The sequence below is a fragment of the Kogia breviceps genome, chromosome 19 (assembly GCF_026419965.1).
Source record: "Kogia breviceps isolate mKogBre1 chromosome 19, mKogBre1 haplotype 1, whole genome shotgun sequence".
NCBI classification, from domain to species: Eukaryota; Metazoa; Chordata; class Mammalia; order Artiodactyla; family Physeteridae; genus Kogia; species Kogia breviceps.
Genome location: NC_081328.1, coordinates 38,402,010 through 38,428,584, shown reverse-complemented (window position 1 = coordinate 38,428,584; position 26,575 = coordinate 38,402,010). Strand labels below are relative to the sequence as shown.

The 26,575-nt window shown below is 41.6% G+C and overlaps 1 protein-coding gene across 1 annotated transcript; it reads left to right on the top strand.

Annotated features, from left to right (window-relative positions):
* The first annotated feature begins 1,482 nt into the window (after positions 1 to 1,482).
* LOC131746922 (keratin-associated protein 29-1-like) lies at positions 1,483 to 25,948 on the top strand. The gene is given in 8 exon segments (XM_059048697.2): positions 1,483 to 1,683; positions 1,685 to 1,804; positions 1,806 to 1,917; positions 1,920 to 2,531; positions 21,043 to 21,248; positions 22,644 to 22,802; positions 22,890 to 23,012; positions 25,724 to 25,948. Coding segments are annotated over 8 exon segments (1,758 nt in total).
* Positions 25,949 to 26,575: the final 627 nt, after the last annotated feature.

Below are 26,575 nucleotides of genomic sequence, written 5' to 3'. Positions count from 1 at the left end.
TCCACTGGCTAAGTCCTGGGGTACAGGCAAGCATAGGGTGCTTTGAACTCAGCAGGGCCTGGGGAGAAACAGGGAAGAATTCTTGGGGGATGTGATACTAAAGTTGAGTCTTTCAGCACAAGTAGGAATTAACCAGTTAAAAACCAGGAAAGAAGAGCTTCCCAGGCAGAGGAAACATATACAGATGAATGGGGCTTGTGAACACACTGCTCATTAGGCATAGCTTGGGCAGAGGTGTAGTAAGCTCTGAGGTCAGAGCAGTAGACAGTGACCTGCCCTCGTCAGGCCTTGTGTGCTGGACAGAGGCATCTGGGTTTGGTGCAGGGCTGATGTGAAGGCATTGAGGAACCACATGCAGGGCAGTGACATGAAAACTACTGGGTTTTGAAACGTCCCCCTGGCCTTGGTGTGGAGAGCTGAATGGTGGAGCATGGATTTTGGTATAGGGAGACTGAGCGGGGAGACATGGCTTTGGGGTCCACAGTGAAATGAAAACAAGTGGGGAGGTCATACTTACAATAAGGAAAGTAACCTGGGTTTCTTGTGCAAGAACTTTGATATGTTCTCTGAGTCCCTATAAGACATACTCTTTGTGTAAACTCCATACACATCCTCTTACAATTGCCAAGGACAGAGTCTCTTCAAAACAGTCACCTCTTGCACTTAGTGCACAGATTGAAGGGCTACCCCTTGTCCTCAAGGTGCAATTTGGGCTCCCCTAAACACAAGAGGGGGTAGCTCAGGTCTTCTCAACTTTGGTACCATTGACATTTTGGGCTGGAGAATTCTTTGTTGTGGAGACTGTTCTTTGTATTGTAGGCTATTAAGCAGCATCCCTAGCTTCACCAACTAGATGCTAGTAGCATCCCCTGAGTGTGATGATCAAAAATAGCTCCAGGCATTGGCAAAAACTGCCCCCCAAGGGGGGCGGGGCAAAAATTACCCTGGTTTGAGAGCCATTGGGTTAGACAAAGGCAGAGGGAGAAAGTCAAAGGTGAAACTTATCCTGCACATTGGTGTTGGAGTTACTGTCTATTAGGCCACTGGGATCTATCTCTATCTCCTTTCAGAGTTAAGAGACAAGTTGGCTAGGTTTTAAAATCTCTGTACCAAGCACAGGCTCAGTGTTTCAGGTAAATCACAGAAATTCTGTGAGGTAAGATTTCTTTTCCCCTATTTTATAGATGAAGAATATGAAGGACAAACAATCCAAATGCCTAGCAACACAGACAAGAAAATTGTGTTATATTCATTCACACAATAGAATATTATGCTGTAGTGAAAACACCTGGACAATGGCTACATGCACCAAAATGAGTGAACCTTATCCCTGTAATGTTGATTGATATAAACAAGCCCCAGAGACCATATATATATTTATAAAATAAAATAAAATAGAAATAAAAGCCCCTATGTATTAGATGTCTTTCAAACTCACGTATACTGAGGTTGCAGCTTCCTAGCACGGTTAGCACCAGCACCATGGTGGACAGCTGTTGTCCTGGAAACGCCAATGCCATTCCAGCTGTGCCCACCATCTCCACATGCTCAAATGGCGGCAGCTTCAGAAATGGTATCTGTTTGCCTAGTTCCTGTCAGAGCAGAACGTGGCAACGGGTTAGATGCCAAGAAAACCGTCAGTCGTGCCGCAGTGCCCCAAGTGGCTGTGAGCCTGCTTCTTGGCCAACCTACCTGCCTTCCAGTAACTTCTTGTGTGGGTTTTGTTTGCCAACCCATTTGCTCCTGCACGGCCTGCTACGGATCTGGCACTGGTCAGTCTCCTTGTCTGGTTAGCTCCTGCCAGCCCCTCCTGCTCGGAATCCGTCGGCAGTCAGGCAAAGTGCTGGGAAGCCAGCTCCTGCCAACAAAGCTCCTGCCAGCAACCTGTCCACACATCTGGATCGTGCGAGGTAACTTGTGCCAATCAGCCTGCTGTGACTCCAGGTCCTGCCAGCCATCCTACTCTGAGGTAACTTCCTGTCCTGAAACTTCTTGCCCACCGACTGTCTGTGCGGCTAGTCTGTACCAGCCAACTTGCCGCCAAGCAGGTTCATGTCAAGCCATTAGTGGTGAAGATCGGCCCTGCAAGTCAACTTATTACCAACCGATCTGCTACATTTTGAAGCCTTGCCCATCAGTTCCCTGCCAGCCGTCTACTTGTGGGCTCAGTTCTTGCAATCCTACTTGCTGTGTGTCCTTCCCTTGCCAGACGCTTCACTACAAACCAGCTCCTTCCATATCCTTCATCGGCCAGCCAGGGGCTAACGGCCAGCCCCCTTGTTTGGTAAAGTACCCTTACAAACTAGCTTCCTGCGACACCATGTTTTCTGGCCAACCAAATTGTGGTGAACCCTCTTCCTTCAATCAGAGTGGCTGCAGATCCCCTTCCTGCCAACCAGCTTGCTGTGTGACAGGTTTTGGCAAATCATCCAGTGGTGGCTCCGATTGCTTCTCACCAACTGCCCCGAGTCTCTGCAAAGCCGGCACCTGCTTGATGACTTCCTGCCACGCCAGCTATGAGTCCGGCAGAAGTAAGGCAACAGTTCATTGAGGGAGCGCACTCTTCACACCTCCTCTGAAGTCTGCTGCTGTCCACGAGTGAACAGTCATCCCGCGGTGCCTGCCGCCAGCCGAGCAAAAATGCCGCCTGCTTGCTAACTTTACTCCAAGTCCAGTCCCACTTTCCCTCCAGGTGCCGATGAGGGAATTTAGCCTAAGAGATCCTTCTTCACCGAGGATAACCTTTCAGCAAGCATGGTGCATGCTATAGCTTGCATTTCCTGATATTATCATTTCATTTCACTCCGGCAAAGCCTTTTCTCCAGTTTTTCTCTCTTTGGATACTGCCAAGTCTTTAAGGAGACTCTTTTTTTTGTTGTTGTTGTTGTTTTTTTTTTTTGGTGGTACGCGGGCCTCTCACCGCTGTGGCCCCTCCAGTTGCGGAGCACAGGCTCCGGACGCGCAGGCTCAGCGGCCATGGCTCACGGGCCCAGCCGCTCCGCGGCACGTGGGATCTTCCCGGACCGGGGCACGAACCCGCGTCCCCTGCATCGGCAGGCGGACTCTCAACCACTGCGCCACCAGGGAAGCCCTAAGGAGACTCTTTTTCTGCCAATTGCTAATAAAAATGTGACTGGTTAAGTATAACGAATAAGACTGGCATGACTGTGCTTTCATTCCTTTCAATATAGCCCTACTTAGATTTCCTTTAGGTTCCATTTGAACGCAATGACCTTGGGTCTGCGTTGGTATGCAAGGGTAGTTGGTGTCTAGAATTATAGATGCCTAAGCTGCAAGGGAGTAAGGACAAACAATTCCCTGGCTTCCAACCTTTACACCACCAAGAGCTCTTTGAGTTGGGTGACCTCAGTCTTCCCACAGAGAAAAGACTTGGGAAGCCAAAGACAGAAATGGTTCAGGGCAGCCATAGATTAAAGTAAACATGAGGCTTTGGCCATGGAGAATAACTAAGAGTTAAGTCACTTAACATTGGTTTTAATGATCAATTCACCTAATGGCCGATATAAATAAAATTAAAAATTCTTTAGAAAATTTTAGCAGGTATTTGCTATGTTTTTGACATTTTAAGAAAACAGTTTTAAGAACAATTAGTCTCAGGGAACTTTTGACTGAATTTCGTTATTTCTAGTGGGTAATTATTGAATCCAAACAGTTTTTGGATTGGTTTTCTTAGGGGAAAAGCTTAGAGGAAGATTTATAGTGTGTACTTGTAGCAAAGGTACAGAGTCTTTCCTGAAGAGGATCTGGCCTCCCCTTTAATAAAGGGGCTCTGGGCCTGCAAAATGACTTAAGCATCAACCCCCCCCAAATTCTTACACAGCTCCATAAAGACACATATGATGATGTTCACTGTGGCATGACATAGATTTTAAAGGAAATCTGTGGTCCACCACTAGGAGAATAAAGAGTGGGTAGGTAACAGGAGGTGATTCCTTCCATGGGGTATTGTATTAGGCTGGTTTTCCAGAGAAATAGACCCAATAGGGGGTATCTATCTATCTATCTCTATCTATTTATCTATCTATCTGTCTATCTATCTATCTATCTATCTATCTATCTATCTATCTATCTATCTATATGCATTCATTAAAGGGAATTAGCTCACATGATTATGGAGGCTGGCAAGTCCAAATCTGTAGTGTGGGCCTGAAGTGTGGGCTGGCAGGAGGAGACCCAAGAGAGGTGATGGTGAAGAAGAAGTCTGAAAGCTGCCTGCTGGGGAAAATGCATTAAACAGAAGAAAACAGGTGCTTATTGAAAGAGAATGGGGCATAAGGAGAACAGGAATTAAATTAATTGATATGTAAGCACATAAAGAAAAAAATAAATAAGAGGGAACTTGCAAAGACCAAGTGATAATGTGCCACATAAGGGATATAACTGATTCAAGTATTTGCAACTGAAATCCAAACAGAAAATTAAAAAGAAGAAAAAAGGGAGAGAGGGACCTTGATATGGCAAAAGAATTACCGTGGATGGAATGTCTTCTAGAAGTGATGTTTTGATGGATTTCCTGTTTAAATTCTCTCTCCCACATCTTCCATGGAGATTCCTCAGCTGGGGGAAGGAGGAGACTTTGGGTAGCGGAGCACATCTTACCTCAGTCCTGAACAGAATTTTCAATAATGTTCCTTACCGTTTAAGTTTAAGGAATCACATCTACTTTAATAATTTGCTTATTAATACCCAAATTCTTGACATCCTTGAAATTTCAGATTTTATTTTGCTATTTTTTTTGGACCCATCTAAGTCAATCTTATTCTTTTTATCTTTCCAGTTACGGATTTCTCTGTTGTACAGGCAAGTGTTTTTCACTGGCCGCTTGCTATCACACAAACTGCATGTTTTAAACATGTCAAGTGTAAAAGGCGTGTTGGAAGCCTTGTATCTCCTCCTATGCTTGGCAACAGTTTAAATAACAAAGCATTTATTAGTTGCTTTTAGGTTTGCTAGAACTTGTTCATAAAACATCCAAACCTCCAATTATAAACATTGTTCTGCCAAGCCTGAGCGTGCTTATAACTAAATCTTTGTTTATATTTATCTCCTGGGTAGGGGGGCAATTTTAAAAATACAGGGAAGTTTGGAGAAAAATATAGGCATGCCTTGTCTTATTGCATTTCACTTTACTGTGCTTCGCAGATATTGCATTTTTTTAAAAAAACTGAAGGTTTGTGGCAACACTGCAGCAACCAAGTCTGTTGGTACCATTTCTCTAATAGCATTTGTTCACTTTGTGTCTCTGTGTCACGTTTTGTAATTCTTGCAATGTTTCAGACTTTTTCATTATTATTATATTGGTTGTGGTGATCTGTGATCAGTGATTTTTGATACTATTGTCATTGTTTTAGGGCACCATGAACCACTCCCAGATAAGATGGTGAATTTAAGATGTGTGTGTTCTGATGAATGGATAAAGATGTGCGATACACACACACACACACACACACACATATACATACAATGGAATACTACTCAGCCATAAAAAAGAATGAAACAATGCTTTTGCAGCAACATGGATGGACCTAAGATTATCATACCAAGTGAAGTAAGCCAGAAAGAGAAAGACAAATATCATGTGATAACACTTATATGTGGAATCTAAAATATGATACAAATGAACTTATTAACAAAACAGAAACAGACTCACAAACATAGAAAACAAACTTATGGTTACCAAAGGGGAAAGGCAGGGAGGGGTAAATTAGGATTTGGGGATTAGCAGATACAAGCTACTAACTATAAAATAGATAAACACCAAGGTCCTACTGTAAAGCACAGGGAGCTCTATTCAGTATCCTGTAGTAAACCATAATGGAAAAGAAAAAAAACATATATCTGAATCACTTTGCTGTATACCAGTAACTAACACAACATTGTAAATCAGCTTCAGTTAAAAAAAAAAAAGATGTGTGTGTTCTGACTGCCCTACCAACCGACTGTTCCCCTATCTCTCTCCTTCTTCTTGGGCCTCCCTATTCCCTGAGACATGACAATATTGATATGCCAGTTAATAACCCTAAAATGACCTGTAAGTGTTCAAGGGAAATGGAGAGTCTCTAAGTTTCTCACTTTAAATCAAAAGCTAGAGATGATTAAGCTTAGTGAGGAAGGCAAGTCCAAAGCCAAGAGAGGCCAAAAGCTAGGCCTCTTGGACCAAAAAGTTAGCCAAGTTGTGAATGCAAATGAAAAGTTCTTGAAGGAAATGAAAAATGCTACTCCAGTGAACACATGAATGATAAGAAAGTGAAACAGACATTGCTGATACGAGAAAGTTTTAGTGGTCTGGATAGAAGATCAAACCAGCCACAATATTCCCTTAAGCCGAAGCCTCATCCAGAGCAAGGCCCTAAATCTCTTCAATTCTGTGAAGGCTGAGAGCGGTGAAGCTCTCAGAGGTTCGTTCATAAGGTTTAAGGAAAGAAGCCATTTCCATAACATAAAAGTACAAGGTGAAGCAGCAAGGGCTGATGTAGGACTTGCAGCAAGATCTTTATCCAGAAGATCTAGCTAAAATAATTAACCAAGGTGGCTACACTAAACAACGGATTTTCACTGTAGTTGAAGCAGTCTTCTATTGGAAGAAGATGCGAGCTAGGACTTTCATGACTGGAGAGAAATCAATGCTTGGCTTCAAAGCTTTAGAGGACAGGGTGACTCTCTTTTGCGGGGCTAGTGTAGCTGGTGACTTCAAACTGAAGTCAATGATCATTTACTATTCTGAGAATCCAGGCCCCTTAAGAATTATGCTAAATCTACTCTGTCTGTTACCTATAAATGTAACAACAAAGCCTGGATGACAGCACATCTGTTTACAACATGGTTTACTGAATATTTTAAGCCCACTATTGAGACTTACTGCTCAGAAAAAAAAGATTCCTTTCAAAATATTACTGCTTATTGGCAATGCACCCGGTCAGCCAAGAGCTCTGATAGAGATGTACAAGATTAATGTTGTTTTCATGCCTGTTAACGTAACATCCATTCTGCAGCCCATGGATCAAGGATTCATTTTGACTTTCAAGTCTGATTATTTAAGAATTACATTTTGTGTAAAATAGATAGCTAGTGGGAAGCGGCCACATGGTGCAGGGAGATCAGCTCGGTGCTTTGTGTCCACCTGGAGGGGTGGGATAGGGAGGGTGCGAGGGAGACACAAGAGGGAGGAGATATGGGGATATGTGTGTATGTATAGCTGATTCACTCTGTTATACAGCAGAAGCTAAAACACCATTGTGAAGCAATTATACTCCAATAAAGTTGTTTAAAAAAAAGAAATACATTTTGCAAGGCTATAGTTGACATAGATAGTGATTCCTCTGATGGATCCTGGCAAAGTAAACTGAAAACTGTCTGGAAAGGATTCCCCATTCTGGATGCCGTTAAGAACATTTGTGGGGCTTCCCTGGTGGCGCAGTGGTTGAGAGTCTGCCTGCCGATGCAGGGGACACGGATTCGTGCCCCGGTCTGGGAAGATCCCACATGCCATAGAGCGGCTAAAAAAAAAAAAAAAAAAAAAAAAAAAGAACATTTGTGATTCATGGGAAGAGGTCAAAATATCAGCATTAACAGGAGTTTGGAAGAAGTTGATTCCAATGTTCATGGATGCCTGAGGGGTTCAAGACTTCGTTGGAGGAAGTAACTGAAGATGTGGTGGAAATAGCAAGAGAACTAAATTAGCAGTGGAGCCTGAAGATTGGACTGAATTGCTACAATGTCACGATAAAACTTTAACAGATGTGGAGTTGATGAGCAAAGAAAGTGGTTTCTTGAAATGGAAACTCTTCCTAATGAAGATGCTGTGAAGGTTGTTGAAATGACAACAAAGGATTTAGAATATTACATACGCTTAGTTGATAAAGCAGCAGCAGGCTTTGAGAGGATTGACTCCAGTTTTGAAAGAAGTGCTGTGGTGGGTAAAATTCTGTAAATAGCATTGCATGCTATAGAGAAATCGTTCATGAAAGAAAGAGTCGATTGATATGGCAAAGATCATTGTTGTTTTATTTTATTATAAATAAATAAGTTAATTAATTTATTTTTGGCTGCATTGGGTTTTTTTTTTTTTTTCCTAACATCTTTATTGGAGTTTATGCATTGGGTCTTAGTCGTTGTGTGCGGGCTTTCTCTAGTAGCGGCCATTAGGGGCCACTCTTCGTTGCCGTGCGCATGCCTCATTGCGGTGGCGTCTCTTTGTTACAGTGCACAGGCTCCAGTAGTTGTGGCGCACGGGCTTAGTTGCTCCGCGGCATGTGGGATCTTCCTGGACCAGGGCTCGAACCTGTGTCCCCTGCATTGACAGGCAGATTCTTAAACTCTGTGCCACCAGGGAAGTCCTGTTGTTTTATTTTGAGAAATTGCTACCACCACCCCAAGCATCAAGCAACCACCATTCCGATCAGTCAGCAGCCATCAATATCAAGGCAAGAGCCTCCACCAGCAAAAAGATTATGACTTGCTGAAGGCTCAGATCATGGTTAGCATTTTTTAGTAATAAAATATTTTTAAATTAAGATATTTACATTTTTAGACATAATGCTATTGTACACTTAACAGACTACAGCATAGCGTAAGCATAACTTTTATGTGCACTGGGAAACCAAAAATTTGTGTGGCTCGCTGTATAGCAATATTTGCCTTATTCTGGTGGTCTGGAACTGAACCCACCACTCAGAACTGATGTTCTTCATTATGTGATTTGAATTCTGGTTCTACCCTCAGGATAGCTGCTCTCCTCAAAGCACTTTCCAATTATTCAATATTCTTTTGAAAGGTACATCATCAGAGCCTAATTCAAGATCTAGCTGCTTTTTAACCAGCTCAGGATGTGAAATGGTCATACTCCTTTTCTGAATTACAGCCCATATTTCCCCCAAGGTCATGTTTGCCTGATGATATAATTAAGTACTATTCTTTAAGTTAGATATCTCAGCCCCACCAGGAAATCTGCTGGGATCTGAATGACTAAGTCCCTTTTTAGTATAGTGGCATGTGTCTTCCTGTAGGGGTCATTTCCATCACTCCTCAAATGGTTTCTTGGTCCCTGTGTTGATACCCCCTTTCCTGTCTTTGCATGCCTGTTCCTAAGTTCATATTCCTCCTCCAGTCGTACCTATATCTTTATTGTCATCGGATGCAAGAGGGAGTTCTTCAGGTTCAGATTTAACATAAACTTGAGATATATGGCTCTTTCATTTGAGTCCAAGTTAGCCATCGCGCTTCTTCCTTAGCAAACTCCAGGTGCTTTGAGTATCTGCAGAAAAGACTACCCAGTGGATCTGCCCCACAGACAGCGGGGCAGTCTGTCCCACTGCCCCTCTAGCCCATCTTTTATCCAGGGTCTCAGCTTGAACTTGGGGTCAAGTGTTTATTATTATCGGATGAAGTGAGATGCTATCATTGGAAATGAGACGTGTCTTGGTAATTGTCATTGAATTCGGTCTATATTTCCACATTCTCTTCGCAAGCTATTATGAGAGTCCTTTTTAATTGTCCTGCTGAAATCTAGATTCATTTCTTACTGAATTTCATTGATCAACTAATCTGGCCAAAATAAAAAGTTAAATTATTTGACATGACTTGGCCTAAGTGGTCCCATGTTCTTTTTCTAGGGGTCCACAAAAGGTCTTTTGAACAACCCATTCTATGATTTGCAGAAACTTGAAAATGGAATGGCATTTGCTTGTCTCAACACATTCAGCATCTCTTCTCAAAGGTTCCTCAAAATCAATGTGTAAAGACTGCTTTGGGAAAGATCCTCTGTGTTCTCCTTACTTGCTGCAAGTTATAAAGCCTTCCTTCTCCCACTTAAAAAAAAAAAAAAAAAAGTCAATGTGTGGTTTACTTCCAGTCTCTCAGTGCTCTGGGACATAATGTGCATAGTATATAATACCATGAGTTTATTTTGAGAATCTAGGCATTTGTAAAATCTATTTGTCCTTGTAAATGTTTAGTTATTTTTTCAATTTGATTATTTCCCATTGTCTGAAAAGACAGGCACCAGATAAGAGTCTTTCTAGCATAACTTTCACATTCTTTGTGCTACATTCCACAGGGAGATCTCAGATCTTATCTTATCTCTTTCCGGGTCTAAGCTTGAACTAAGGAGAACAGACCACTTTTATAAGCCTGGATTTTCGTTGCCAGCTGCTGACATGTTGACAGCTCATAGATCATGAGTTGGGTGAGGGGTGGCTGCAAATGCATCATGTGAACATTTTTTTTGCACTATCACACTGAGGCGTTTCCTTCATTTAAGCTTCTTGGTGTTATTTTGAAATAAGGTTTGATTTCCTTATTTAAATAAAAAAGAGTTAAACTCTCATTCTCTTTCTTCTCTCTCTCACTGTTGCAGGCTTTCCCATTTAATTAGAAAGGAAATTTTACAATCTTCATTTTTCTTTTATTGTAAAAATAACTCAGGAGTTCCCTGGTGGCTTATTGGTTAGGATTCTGGGCTTTCATTGCTGTGGCCTGGGTTCAATCCCTGGTTGGGGAACTGAGATCCCATAAGCTGCGTGGCAAAAACAAACGAACAAACAAACAAACAAAAACACACGCTTGAGGAATGTTGTGGCATCTGTCCTCCTGTAAGGGCCACTTCTGTCATTCCTCAGATATTCATTTGCACATTATCAATTATTTTTGATCTACAAAAATGAAAATTTCTTATGGTTCAAACTAGCATATTCCCTTCTTGGCCTTTTTCAGTCAAATCCTAACTCACATCTCCTTATAACTCTCTCTGGTATCTTTATATACTGGAAAGTATTTTAAAAGGCATTAAGATAATAATCACACTCGGGAAAACGTTTTTTAAAGAATTAAGACAACTTAAGCCATTCTTTCTACCAGTGTCTTTTAGAATGAAATGTTGCCGGCCATTTTTCTGTTTCTTTTGATATCTATTTAATAACTAGGGTACACGTCAGACTTGTCCTGAGAAATTCCATTCTTGAAGAGCAAAAAGTCTTTATTTTTTATCTTATCTTCATAATCCCAGATGTGAGATTGCCATAATGGACTTTGATAAAGAGAGGGGGCAAAAGAATCTGTATGATGATTGAGGCAGCTTCATAAAGGTCAATTTTGAAACCAAAGATCCATAGGGAGTCATCCCAGTGGCTATGAATAAAGAAAACAGAATGGAAGGCAATGTCTGAGACACACAAAAGGCCCAAAACATACATGTAAGGAGCCTAAAAGTTGAGTCCCAAACAAACACGTAGAATTTTCCCATCTGTGTGACGTATGACATTTGGTGTTATTTTTGTTGATCTCTTCAGTTTGCCCATATAAATGGGTTCATCTTATAACAATAGTCCAATGACATCAGGAAGTAAATTTCCTCTTATAATCTACTTTCTCAGAAACTTTTGGGCAGGGCCCTGAACTTAGCTGGAGCTGGAGAAATGTGTGATGATAGTGACTTTATGATATATAGTCTAGGGCTGTTATAAGCAAAATCAGAAAGTTGCTATTTAGATGGGATCTTTACTTATACTCTAAGGCAGCTCAGAGTGGGATCCATAATCCTTGTCCAGTGTCTTCAAATTTGGTCTCTTGTCTTTGTGTGCAGGAATAGAGTGGAGGAAATTTGTAAAATATAAAATATTCTCCAAATCTAAGGGCTTGTGAAAGACACACTGTACACACGATCTAGGTCACTAAAGGACATGCAGGATGAGTAGAATTTATTAGGTGATAAATTGGGAAATGCCTTAGTTGCAAAGAAGACCATTCAAATGACTGTAGAGGGTAGAAAACAAATATAAGCACAACAAAGTAGAGTAAAAGAAAGACATTTTAAAGGTGGAAAAATTAATCAATTATTAAGACAATCAGCAGGGTGGATGACGGGGATGGAGAATCTTATGCCTATCCAATTTCTAACGACACCCATTAGCTAAATCCAAACTATCACTAGTGGCTCGTAAAGCCCAACTTTTTGACAAGGGCAATGAAGACTAAGATGTGTTTTCTTAAATCAAATCCTGTTATTTCCCTGATAATGTATTATTTCACCCGAGGAATAAATGTAAGTAGCCTGTTTTACATGTATCTCAAACCATCGGAAGACGAGTTGACGCCATTGAACTATCAGGAAAGAGGGGGAAGGAAGAGTATGTCACTCAATGCAAGGAGGTCCAGCTGGCATGGATGCACCAGGTGCACCTTTTTTTAGGACATATCTGTGCAAAGGAAGTTAATATTTACCAGTTTAGAGCAAAGAGAAAGAGGAGAAAGTAGTTGTTCAGGCACTAAACAGAATGAAGACAATAATTTGAAACACAGAAAATGTTATAAATGTTATTACAAAACAACAACAACAATAATGATAAATTCCCTACTGTATAACAGGGAATTGAGCAATAGCTGAGAGAGAGATTGTTTGAAGTCTTCATGGACATCGTAAGTTACTAAGAGTCAGCAAGAAAAACAGCTCATATAATTCAAATCCTGGTATGTAGATTGCAGACTCTGGGACACTCACTACTTCCTAAGAGAGTCTGCTTCTTGTTTTGGTCAGCTCAGATGGTGTGAAAATTACCTCTGATACTGATATCCATCTAGTCTCTGTATGTCTTAGATTCTCCATGAATTTTCAAATTTTCAAATATCACCAACAAGGGCTCAGTGTTCTCACACGGAAGATATCTTAGTACTTGAGGAGTAATTTGTCTAAGTAATTTGTCTAGTCTAAAACTAGAACTCATTTAGAGAAACTAAATTTTCTCCATACTGTTCACACCCATTTGGAGCTATTAACCCTTCTTTCCTATTTTCTTTCTACACCCTTATGTTCAAATATTATCCTTTACATACATAAGTAATATTGAGAAGTCTTCTTTCCTTAAGTTATAATCATAATTTTACCAATGGATCTCAAATGAAATTTTACTGCATCTTAAAATCACCTATTTGTGTGGAGAAAAATCCTTTTTTGGGGGAGAGGTCTTACTTAAGTTGCTTGTTTTGTATATTAAGTATATTTGTGCTTTGCTATATTTGCTACTATCGGGCAATTAAAGGGAATGCTTAGGGAGAACTGGGTTAACTTTGCTGGAAATCAACCTTAAGAGGTAGAAGATCATTTAAAATTTGTCTCTTTCCAACCTTAATCAAGCAAGAATCTGAATGAGACTAAAGAGCTTGGTTTTTCACTATACCCTTATCTTGGGTAAGGAATGCTTTTGTTAAGAAGGAGGGTCTGAAGGCTTTCTGGCCAGGGACAGTTACAACCATTGTAAACACAACAATAATAAAGAAGAGGTGAAGTATGCATGCTTTCCTTATCAAGTTTACACTCTCTATACAATTTAGACTTTTTTGATCTATGGTTTGGGCATGGAGGAAGAGCCTGATAATAGTCCATGTTGGTGCTGTAAATCAAGGGTCCTCAAATGAGAAGGCCTGGGGAGAGATAACACAGGATTCTACCCCTCTTATGAAGGCCTCTAATTGAGAGATTTTAGGAGAGGTTGGGAAGGGTTTGTTGTGTCAGTTTTGAGACTGGGCAGGACGTGCCAGGGCCCTGTTTCTATTAACATTTGTAAATAGACATTTAAAAAATATACTCTTTAGATCTTTCCATAAATTCTAGGTGATGGGTTAGCTGGAAGATGAAAGATGAGAGTGACCTGAATTGTGGGTTTGATTTATGAGTCTGCAGAACTGTTAAAAGTCAAGGAGCATTGAAGCCTTGGACAGCTCAGACAAGAGACTGGAGATCCAAGGTACCAGAGGTCCAGGAAAAGGGAGAGGGGTGTATGGATGGCACAAATACTAAATGCTCCAGGGATTTGAGGATCAAAGGCAAAAGGCTTATGTTTGAACCATGATATCCTTTATGAAACATGCCCATGTTTGCAACTGTGTCAGACTGATAAATTGAGCTTTTTAAATTCCACTTAATTTAGTCCATCCTCATCAATGAATTATTGGGAGCTCAGCTTCAATGAATTATTGGGAGCTCAGCTTCATGACAAAAAGAACCAAAACCCCAAGAATTAGTCTTCTAACCATAAGGCTCCCCAATATTGCCTGAATCTAACAGAGTGGGTGGATGGAGAACTACTAAATGAGAATGAAAGGACAATTCTGATTAAAATCTGCAACTGATCTGAGACATCAACACATGAAACCTGGCTCAGTTATTTTGTCCTATGTTGCAGACACCCCCTCAGATGACCTTCATAATCCAAATAAGATTATCCATCTGGCCTCTGGTCACAGGATATGGTGAGAGATTGGAAGTGCTTTGTAAACATTGTAAAACATCTTCTTAATGGAAATTTTTAAAGGACTCAGGGCTCATATCAGTTAGAGCTTTTAAAAATGAATAGAGATTATTAGGAGATTAAACAGGAAGGCCCTATTGTAGCTACAAAGATTATTCAAAGTTACCATGAAAGGTAGGAAAAAGGATATACGAATAATGAAGCAATTGGGGAAACCATTGTTATGTAGGAATACTGAGCAATTTCAGTTACTAGGGCCTGAACAGTCAGCCTGGAGGATATGGTTTTTAAAAATAGATTAGATTAAAAGACTGAACTGGAATCTCATTGGGAAAGTAGTTCTTGCCATCATTTGCAAGGGATCTCTAACCACTGTCGACTGAAGAAAAATGCACAACCTAAAAGTTGAGCAATATGTTTTATTCAGCGGACAAAACTGAGGACTTAAGCCTGGGACTCAGAGTTACCTTGAGAGACTGCTCCGAAGAGGTGAGGGGGAGAGCCAGGATATATAGGAGTTTTTGCAACAAAGACCAGATATTCAGAACATCAAAAGATTACTGTTAAAATTAAAAGAATAGCTCAAATTAAGATATAAAGATATCTCAAATTAAGGAATTTAGTGCTTTTCTTTCTTTTTTTAAATTTTTTATTGGAATATAGTTGATTTACAATGCTGTGTTAGTTTCAGGTGTAGTACAGCAAAGTGAATCAGTTATCCATATACATATATCCACTCTTTTTTAGATTCTTTTCCCGTATAGGTCATTACAGAGTATTGAGTAGAGTTCCCTGAGCTATACAGTAGGTCCTTATTAGTTTCCTATTAATAGTTTATAGATAGTAGTGTGTATATGTCAATCCCAATCTTTCAATTTATCTCTCCCCCATCCCTCACCCCATGGTAACCATAAGTTTGTTTTCTACATCTGTAACTCTATTTCTGTTTTGTAGATAAGTTCATTTGTACCCTTTTTTTAGATTCCACATATAAGTGATATCATATACTGTACAAAACGAAAAGACAACCTTTAGAATGGGAGAAAATATTTGCAAATGAAGCAACCGACAAGGGATTAATCTCCTAAATATAGAAAGAGCTAATGCAGCTCAATATTAGTGCTTTTCTATGTGTGGAAAGATGCAAGAATCTGGGCTCACTGAAATCATTCCTTCGGTATGCACCTCAGCTATCTGGGGCCAGTGTCCTATGCCTATTTATCCTGAGTTTTCTCAGGGTGCACCATTGGTAGGTGGCCGCAGTGGCTGAGGGCTTGGCAGTGGGTTGCTGGCTTGTCTCCATCCTGAGTTTCCTCAGAGCTCACGGTCCGCGGTGGTCATAGTGGCTTGATGGCTGCAACATCCTTTGTTTACTGATATGGCAGGTGGTATTTTTAGTTCACACCACCTAAGATGGGGCTACATAAAGAAACTGAAATATTGTGAACATCTCTCTGATCAATTACCACCAACAATTCTTAATATTCTAAATTTCTCCTGTTGTAGAATATCCTTTATTTTCCCAGAATAATATCTGTATTTGTTTACTGAAGTGAGAATTATTATAATTTTACTTCCAATTCTTATTCCTGTATTTGCTATGTAAGTTACTTCCTAGCAGGTAAGATTTCTCCTTCTTTGGTGACTAATTTGACTTTGAAATAGCTTCTTTTGTTGTCATTTCTAAGAGTTCTCCCATTCTCCTTAAATTAAATTAAATCTAGTCCAGAGTGTGGGCTTGGAGATGTAACATTCATTCTCAATTCGAGCACATACACAAGAAAAATCCCGAGGTGCACTTCCTGAACCATGTACTAGAGGTTCCAAGGAGAAGGTCTCCAGCTATGAAAGAGCTGAGTGTTCTCTACTTTGAATAAAGGAAACAGAAACGGAGACTGCTTTTCTGAAATTAACCCCTGTTCTTTCCTTAACAGCATTACATTGCACCAGAGTGCCCAACCTAGGGATACAAAGCCCTTCAAATTCCATCCAAATCATAAGAGTAAATTAACTATAGTGTAATCACTAGAGTAATTTGCAGGAGGGAGGGAGGAATACAATGTCGTGTCACTCATAACAAGCTGGAGATGTTGGGTTATAACCTGGTGAACAAAGACACACAAAAATAAGAGTCAATGCAATATTCTGATGATAACTCTATGTCACTGAGGATTCTTTTTATTATTATTTTTTTAAATCTTGGAAGGGAAGGCAAAGGTAAATAAACCCTAAGTCATCTCAAAATACAATTAGAAATTTTATAAATAGCCAACAGATATTATGGTAGAAATGAGCCAAAACATGAATTACATCACGGGTGCTCACAATGCAAGTGTGTGAGTGTGGGTGCGTGACCAGTGGGGACCACAGTGAGATCCCACCCAAGAGTCAGGATCCACACTAAAAAGGAGCAAAATCAAATTACGTAAAGTCAAAAAGAAGGATATCTTCAAAGTCTGAGGAATCGGCTCAGGTCTGATTGAAGATATAAGAAATGTGAAACTTAACTGAGTGTTGGTGAACACCGGAATCTCAGAGTTAAGTCAAGCAAACGTTGGCAGTGCCCAGCCAAGCACTGCTCAGGGGAGATGGAGAGTTAGTCGCGGTACTGTGAGTTTTCAGGTTCCACCGGTGAGACCTATTGCGAAATGAATGCGTCAAATGCTATCTGACATTTAGTTCCTTTAACTTCCTGTGCTGATTCCTTGCTCGTGTGGTGGCTGAGAAGTTCCTGTTGCAGTTAATTCTCCTGTAAGTCCATAAATGGGTGTCCTTGCTTTATGGGCTTGGCTAACATGAGTCTGCTCCAAGAGACGGCTTCCCACTTAGTATTTAAACAAAATCAGGTCTTCCAGAGTCTGCAGGTTCAAGGCCAGTCCCTGATAACTTTATCAAAGTTGTGAATTCTGCCCTGATTGCCTTTTGGGAAATAGCCTTTCTCACCCCTCTACAAGGGAATGACCATTATCGTGACAGTGTGTATATTTTCTTTCAAGCATTATGTGTTTGTTTGTTTTTTAAATTTATTTACTTATTTATTTTTGGCTGCTTTGGGTCTTTGTCACTGCATGTGGGCTTTCTCTAGTTGCGGTGAGCGGGAGCTACTCTTCTGTGTGGTGTGCGGGCTTCTCACTGCGGTGGCTTCTCTTGTTGCGGAGCATGGGCTGTAGGCACGTGGGCTTCAGTAGTTGTGGCACGTGGGCTCAGTAGTTGTGGCTCGTGGGCTCTAGAGAGCAGGCTCGGTAGTAGTGGCTCACGGGCTTAGTTGCTCCACGGCATGTGGGACCTTCCCGGACCGGGGCTTGAACCCGTGTCCCCTGCGTTGGCAGGCAGATTCTTAACCACCGTGCCACCAGGGAAGTCCCAGCATTATGTGGCTGAATGCTTATGAACTTCAGAGAATGATAACATGTCAGGAACCAACCAATCAAATAAGGCTGGGTCAAGGCAGAGAGTGTTTAGGGACCTCAAAGAATTTCAAGCATGAAAGGAATCCTGATAAACTTTCTGCCAAGTGGTTGTCAGTTCCAGGGCTTGAATGTCCAGAAATCAAAAATTCATACGCCCTGGGTAGGTCTGTTCCATCCTTGGGAAGCTCTTTTAAAGAGTTTCTCCATATTTCAGGTTACACTTACTCTAGGCCCCCTGAACTGTTTTTCCATCAGAAGCATCTTGACTGTACAATCAGAATGACATTTCTGAGTTTTTTCCTACCCTTATTAACTCTGCCCTTTATTTCTGTGCCCTTTGTCAGGAAATTGCATTCCTTTTCCTCTAAACATAGCAATTATGTTTTTGCTCTTTAGAACACAGTGCCAGTCAGGCAAGCAATTTTCTTGACTGGTTATCACAAAGTTAAAATAGTCTGTCTGTAGCAAGTTTATCATCATTAATTTTGCTTAGCAGGTCCTCCTCATTGTTAAAATCAATTTCAGAGTGATTTACCTGGATGCTTAGGAACTTTCTACTCTGTTTTAGTTACACTGAGATCCCCCGTGCCATACCCAGAGATTTGGACGTCCCTTCATCCCTTTTCCTTGCATATGTGCCCATTTTGTGATTTGTATATTCAATGCATCACCAGTTCTCTGTGTGTGGTCAGGAAGGCTATATAGCATGCTCACATAGTGAGAGGTCATCTGTGAATCACTCCTCCTACGTTCATCCATATATTTTCCATTCAGAAGAAGACAGGAGAGGTTGGACCATGAGGATTGAAATCAGACAGATGAGTATTTGCGTCATGCATGTTCTTAACCTACTAACTGCAGGTTTTTGAGAAAATTACTTGATATATTCCAACCAGTCAGTGTCCATTGTTTTTGCATATACATTGTTGAGGAACATCTGTACCCAAATTCTTCTTTTAATATCACCCCTGCTGTTTTTACATGTTAAGTTGATTCATGGTATCAGTATGGAATTCCTCCCTTTCTCTCTTCCTTCCTTCCTTCCTTCACTATTCCTTTCTTCCTTCCTTTCCTTCTTCTTCTCTCCTTTCTTTCTTTCTTTCTTTCTTTCTTTCTTTCTTTCTTTCTTTCTTTCTTTCTTTCTTTCTTCTTTTTTCCTTCCTTCCTCTCTCTCTCTCTCTCTTTCTTTCTTTCTTTCTTTTCCTTTCCTTCGTTCTTTCTTTCCCTGTTTGGGTCAGCCAGGTACAATCCTGCCTACATAGAATCCTTTTGAACCACTCTTCCTCTATTATTAGTGATATAAACTCATCATCCTCACTTATGGCATATACATTTCATCTCCTGTTTGTATTCCACTAAGTACAATAAGGGTGGGGGAACTTGAATATCGTGTTCATTTCTATAGTGCCAGCACCTGGCATAGTACTTAACACAAGTAAGTACTTAATAAATCTTTTTTTTTTTGTGGTACACGGGCCTCTCACTGTTGTGGCCTCTCCCATTGCGGAGCACAGGCTCAGCGGCCATGGCTCACGGGCCCAGCCGCTCCGTGGCATGTGGGATCTTCCCAGACCAGGGCACGAACCCATGTCCCCTGCATTGGCAGGCGGACTCTCAACCACTGCGCCACCAGGGAAGCCCTCCCTCTAAGTCTTGACTAAATTTTTCCATCTTTCACACAGTGAGATGAGGAAGGTCCAGAGGACTTTTGCAAGGTTTTGTTGCTAGGGCGGACAAACAGAGCCGGTGTGCTTTAGTTGATTTTATTTGTAATTAGGAATGATTTTGCCTTTGTGGTTGGCTGGTTCCCCCTTGGGGAGGCTTTTTCCTACTCTCTGTTTTTACAACTCACACTCCTAAAAGAGGCAGGAGGTGATGGCATCAGAGGCCTGAGTTAAAATCCTGACTCTAAAAAAGTTCATTATTGAGTTAGTACACACGTTTATTAAATGCCTATGAGAAGCCAGACTTTGGTGCTTTAAAGATAGAAGACATTATCCTTGTTTTCAAGAAGCCTGCAGTCCCCAAGGAGTGTAACAAATGCAGTATAATGTAGTGAGTGAAAGAATGGGGGTGGACTTAGCTCCCAGAGGTGGCTGGACCTCACTGGGGGATTCCCGGCTTCCACTGTGGGGCTCCAAGCTTCTACTCTGGGGTGGGGATACTGTCTGCCCCCTGGAGCATCTTGGGATCTAGAAAAGGCAGTTTCCTCAAAGAAGGGGCACCCAACTCACGCAAGAAGATTCAGAAAACGATTGCTGAAATCAATAACCCTTGAACTACGTCTGGAAGGCAGGGGAGCAGGCCTAGGCTACATAAGCAGTGGCTTTCCAAGCAGTGGAAACAGCACAGACCAAGTCCGTAACAACTGCCAATTCCCTTGCTGATTGACATTACACATGCAGATCAGCTCCCCATCACTCATCCATGAGCCCCGGATCTGTAAAATGGGAAAAATTACTCTTGCCTGGCTACATCAAGAGTTGTTGTGTGGATTAAATAAAGAATATCAAAGGGCTATGTAAACTGGGAAGTCCCATTATCACCATTATGAAAGAGAAGTGTGGTACAGGACTCCATCAAGATTCGACTCAAAGATTACAATGCTATGTGGCACAAAGAGTCCTGCCCTGGCTTTGCCACTAACCCACGATCTGTCCTCCACGCCCTCCCTGCCCCACAGGCCTCAGTTTTCCTCATCTGTAAAATTAGTGGCTTGGACCAAGGAACACGAAAGTCCCTTCATGATGCTGCCATTTGGGGCTTCCTTGGTGGTGCAGTGGTTGAGAGTTCGCCTGCCGAGTCAGGGGACACGGGTTCGTGCCCCGGTCTGAGAAGATCCCGCACGCCGCGGAGCGGCTGGGCCCGTGAGCCATAGCTGCGGAGCCTGCGCGTGCGGAGCCTGTGCTCCGCAACGGGAGAGGCCACAACAGTGAGAGGCCTGCGTACCAAAAAAATTTAAAAGTAGTTTTGGTATGGGGAAATTTGAATACAAACCCTTAGATAATATTTAAAAGTTATTATTGATTTTTTTAGGTGTGATAATGTTATTATGCTTATTTAGAAAAGTGTCTTTTTGTTAAAAGATACATTCTGAAGTATTTAGGGGTGAAATGTCATAATGTCTATAATTTACTTTAAAATACAAAATAGAATATAGATGAAGCAAATATGGCAAAATGTTAATAGTTGCTAAATCTAAGTGACGGGCATATGGCTGTTTATTATTCCATTTTCTTTAGTAAAAAAAAAAATAACGTTGAGTCACCATCATAGAAAACCCTTCATGAAACAGACATACGAATGATGCACAGCTTGTATGCATTTGCTCTTATTAAACGTAAAAAGTAAGATATAACCTCTAAACTAAGGTGACTCCTTCCAACAGCAAGTGTACTCTTCTCTTCCTTCTAACCAAAGGTATGAAAATGAACACTTCTTCAAGAAAAACTTGGAAATTGAAGTTGAGAGTCTCCGAAATAACTTGGATGATCTGACCATTGTCACAACAGACCTGGAACAGGAGGTCGAGGGGGTGAGGAAAGGGCTCATCCTCATGAAGAAGCATCATGAGCAGGTAGGATTCCCAGGCCTCCAGGTAAATAGCATACCTCTTAATCTGCACATTTCAGGTGACTCAATAGTTACAGGAGAAACCACCGTCAGAATGCCCGCCCTATTGTCTTCAACCTAAATAATCATAAGGAACCATCTCAATGTCTAATTTTTCCAAGTTCAGGGTTATCTACCCAGATGTCAAATACAACAGCCAAAATACAATCGCAATTAACGATGACATAGGTCAACAGTTTTGTTAATATACAATGTTTATCTAGACCTGTTTGTAAATATACCAGAAAAATAAATGTGTGGGATCTATCTTTCATTAACCCAACGTGCAGCAAATTGGGGACAACAGAATAAAGAGAATCTGCCACTGATCCAGGTAAATATAACTGGTGGCAAAAACTGAGTCCTAATTTCCAGAAACATTTAACTCACTTTTTTTTGTTTTTGTTTTTTCTTTTTTGGCACACGGGCTCAGCAGTTGTAGCTCATGAACTTAGTTGCACCGCGGCATGTGGAATCTTCCCAGACCAGGGCTCGAACCCGTGTCCCCTGCACTGGCAGGCGGATTCTTAACCACTGAGCCACCAGGGAAGTCCTTAACTCACTTTTAAAAAGTTACCATCCATCTAAAGTCCCTGAGACTCTGATGAAAGGATAGAAAAACAATCCCCATTTTAGGCAAACAAAATTGCTTATGAACATCAAAGAGCCTCAGCTTCTGCACAGCTGGTTAGACAGTGATTGTTAATGAAACCTTTCCTGTGGTTTCTTGGTTTTATGATACCCTATGGGCGTCAGCCCTACAGAGTCATATTCACTGACAAGATTTTGAAAGTCTCTACACCTTTTGGCTTTGGGTTACGGAACTGCTCTCCCAAAGTTTGGCCTATAACCTGAAATGTTCAACTGTTTCATTGTGTCATCACTTCATGTATGAACATTTGCCGAAGAGTTCTTTACATGCTATGTAAGCATAATGCTTTGCAAAACGTTTTCAACCAGGGACTAAGTCAGTAATCACAGAGGCCATTTGATTACCCTGCCTGGTGCTATTCTTTACTTTATAAAATTATAAGAGAAAAAACGTATTGTTTTGTCATCAACAAATGAGAAACCAAATCAAACCAGTGAAAGAGTGGCCACCACATAAGCTGAGTTTTTTTTAAAATTTAATGTGTATTTTATTTTAGTTTTGGCCACGCCATGCAGCATGTGGGATCTTAGTTCCCCAACCAGGGATCGAACCCGTGACCCCTGCAGTGGAAGCACAGAGTCTCAACCACTGGACCGCCAGGGAAGTTCCAGCTGAGTTTTTTAAAGATCTGTGAACTGCTGTCCATTAACACACTTCCAGCCTTCTGATGTCACAGCTGATTCATTTTCTCTCTCTGTTATTAAACAGGAAATGGAAGAACATCATGTACCAAATGACTTCAAGGTCAATGTGAAGGTGGATACAACCCCGGGAGAAGATCTGATTAAGGTCCTGGGGGACATGAGGCAGGAATATGAGTTTATAATAAAGAAGCATCAAGACTTGGACGGCTGGTATAAAGAGCAGGTAAAAGAAAGATGCCCAAACTTCCCAAAGGTTCCATTTCCAAGTGGTCCCAATGCCAATGCCTCTGCTCTTTGCTTGGTCTCACAGTTAGCAGCCGTGACCCAGGAGGTGGCCCGTCCAACAGCTGTGCAGGGCAGCCAAAGTGATATCCGTGAGCTGAAGCGCACTTTCCAGGCCCTGGAGATTGACCCGCAGGCACAGTGCAACAAGGTCAGTTTGAGCTGGGAAAACCCCGGGTCAGGTACCTCCTTCTCCACAAAGCCTTCCTTGACCTCTCCCCCAGGCCCAGATCTCCCCAACTCCCTTGGGACACCTCTCCATCCAAATTCCCACTCTCCATCCAGATTGCCCATGATGAGGATAATAAGAGCTACCATTTATTGAGGTGTCCGTGTTGTGCCATATTCATTACATTAAATATCATCAATCCTCACATTAACCTTGCCAGGTGGGTCTTGGTGTCCCCCTTTTAGAGATGAGGAGACCAAAGCCCCAAACAGTTAAGTGAATGGGCCGAGGTCACACAGCTAGTAAGTGGCCAATGGTGAAGCCACATGGTGGTTTGTAGCAGGGGGGTTGGGCAGATTTACACCTTCATAAACTCTATCAGTACTCTCCCCACTTACAACCGTGCTGCCCCCCAAATTCCAATAAAGAGAAATTCTCGTGCCAACATGAATAGGAGGCAAATCCAGGCCTGGCTGACTCCAAAGTACTGCTTTATTCATTATGTGTGTATCTTACCACCCAGTAAACTGTAAGTTCTTGTGTATAAGTTATTTCTTTAATCATCACGGTTTTCAGTAAAATGTTTTTATGCACGTCATAAGCACTCAAAAGTCATTAAATAAAACCTATCATTGGATTCCCTTTTTAGCCTATCTGAATCTTCTAATCATTCATCAATATCATTCCCAAGTGCTACTCTGCCCTCAGTCTTGAGGAGAAATAATTAGTTCATTTTGCTGCAGGTGCACGTGGTATATTACTGTTATGCTTTAGGAATGGGTGACGATGAACAGACATTTAAAATGTACACTGTCAAGGTGATAATACTGAACACAAGCATGATTACAGTGTTTTATAGCTTTCAAAACATTTTAACATTAGCTATTTCACCACAACCCTGTGAGATCAGCAAGACATATAAATCCATTTTCACGCATCCTAGTATCTGACACTATTCTAAGTACTGAAGATTCGATAATAAGGAAGTTTGTATTCTACTGTGGATGATAGACCAAAAAAATGCACAAATCATCAAAATATGTAATATGTTAGAGGGAGGAAAGTGCTATAAAGAAACAAACCATGAGAGGTAGGTTAGGCATGCCAGGTGAAGAACAGTCATTTTAAACAAGATGGTAGAGAGAGGCTTTACTGTTAAGGTGGCAGTTGAGCCAAACCCTAAAAGTGATAAGGAGGTGCATTATGTGGCTATGGGGAGGTGGTTCCAGGTGGAGGGAACAGCTGGGAAGCCAGTGTGGCTGCAGTGAGTGAACAAAGAGAAGAAAAAAGGAGGGGAGAGAAGGGGAGGCCCTGGGGAAACAGTATAGCCTTGAGCCTTGGAGGAAGGTCAGGAGGAATTTGAAACAGAGGGTATAGATAACTCTTTGAGGAACTTTGCCATACACAAAGGACAGCAGAGAAATTGGCTGATCGCTGAAGGTAGATATGGGCTCAAGAGAGAACAAATTTTAAGGTGGGAGAAATTATTCTATCTGAAAGCTGGTGGAAATAATCTAGGAGAGAGGAAAACATTCACGTTGCAAGAAGGTGGGCAATTGCTGAAATAACCGGGGCATGGACAGCTCATGCGTTGTAACAGGAGGGGAATAAGTATCAGACACAGATTCACATCTGCGGGTGGAAGTGATGGCGGGAACTGGTGGGAGTCCTCTCCTGATGGCTTTCATCTCTCCGGCGACAGAGGAAGCAAGGCCATGGGCTAAACGAAAGGATGGGGGGAGGGAGGTTTGAGGACAGAGGAGTAGGAATGAAATAGCCCTTTGGGAGAACAGGAGAGTGACGAGACCAGGGACATATGGCTTAATGTCCAGGCAGCAGGAAGGGCCCCCTGAAAGTTAGCAGCCTTGATAAAGTGAGAGTATCTAGCACAGTTATGAGTTTCTCTTTAAGATCAAAGTTATGTGCTCCAGAAAAGCAGGTGGTAAATCCAAACAGAACAGGGACTTGAACTCAATTCTCTGTATCCTTCATTTTGCAGCTTTCAGAATTTCCTCAGAAATAACCAAATGTTACCATTGTCATAATCAAAAAGCACTGCTTGGGGCTAGGGTTGCCAGATTCACCAAATTAAAATGTAAGACACCCAGTGAAATTTGAATTTCAGATAAACAACAAAATGGTTTTTCTAGTGTAAGCAAGTCCCGTGCAATATTGGGGCAATATTGGGGAATACTTATACTAAAACTTTACTCGTTGCTTGTCTGAAATTCAAACTGAGTCAGGTGTCCCCTATTTTTTCTGGCATCCCTACCCTAGACCCTTCTCTGAAGATACAAAGAGGCAGCAGTCCAGCTGCTGTTTCCCTCTAGGAGTTTTCAGATTGGCCAGAGACAAAATGTAAGCATAAGGAGGTAAGGAAGAGATCAGGGCAAGGTGGCATACACCCACTCCCAAACAAGCCACGTAAATAATAGGCACTACAGAAATGCAGGGAAGTTGCCGAGAGCTCCCTGACACAAAGGCTCTATGCCCAGAAAATGGGATTCAGAAAGTCCTGACGCCTCGCTGCCTGGTTCCAAACCTATAAGTCAGCCTGCTCCTCGTCATGCAGTCCCAGCTCCACCAAAGACACCCAGCACAGTGGTTGGTGTATTCTCACTACTCAGCAAGCACAGGCTATTGAATCAGGCCATCAGTCAATTGATGAAAATAATATATCATTCCTCTTTCAGAAATCCGCTTTAGAAAACACGTTATCAGAGACCCAGTCTCGGTATTCCTGCCAGCTCCAGGACATACAAAGAATCATCTCCCACTACGAGGAGGAACTGATGCAGCTACGCCATGATCTGGAGCATCTGAGCAACGAATACAAGGTCCTCCTGGGCATCAAAACCCACCTTGAGGAGGAAATCGCCACCTACCGCCAGCTCCTGGATGGAGAGAATGGAGAGTAAAGCAAAGGCTGGCAGGGAGGAGAACGGAAAGGGTATCCGCCCTTGTGTGCATTCACATACTTTATGGTCCTGTTGGCCATCCTCACTCTAGAGAAAGAAAGGTTGATGCTGAATTTCTTCTGAAGATATTTAGATCAGGTTGCATTCCATTAAGTAGCAAGTGTGAATTCATCAGCTATTATTCCCAGGACACTAAGATATGAGGTCAACAGTTTCAACTAATATATTAAAATCTTTAGAAAGAACCAACTAAGAAGGTTTGGCTATAGTATTTCCCAGTGGGAATGCACACAATTTTGGCTCCAAAATAAAAAAGAAAGGTGGGGGGAATGTTTTATTCTAACAGCAGGAAAAGATTCATAAGAGATTGAGATGTCTAGATTTTCAATCTAGTATCTCTGACTTTTGGTATACCTGTCCACAAAAAGGGCACATATGTTTTATGATCCAAGAGAAAGGGTTAGAAGTGTTTTTGACACATAAATAAAATGTTACTGTAACAAGCTTTGAACAATCTGAAAAGTCCAGGGATTCCAAGCTTCCGATCCAGACCCTGGAAAGGATCCTAGTGAAGGCAAAGCCTACAGCTGGCTGAAAGGATGGAGGTGATCCAGCAGACTTCTCCTG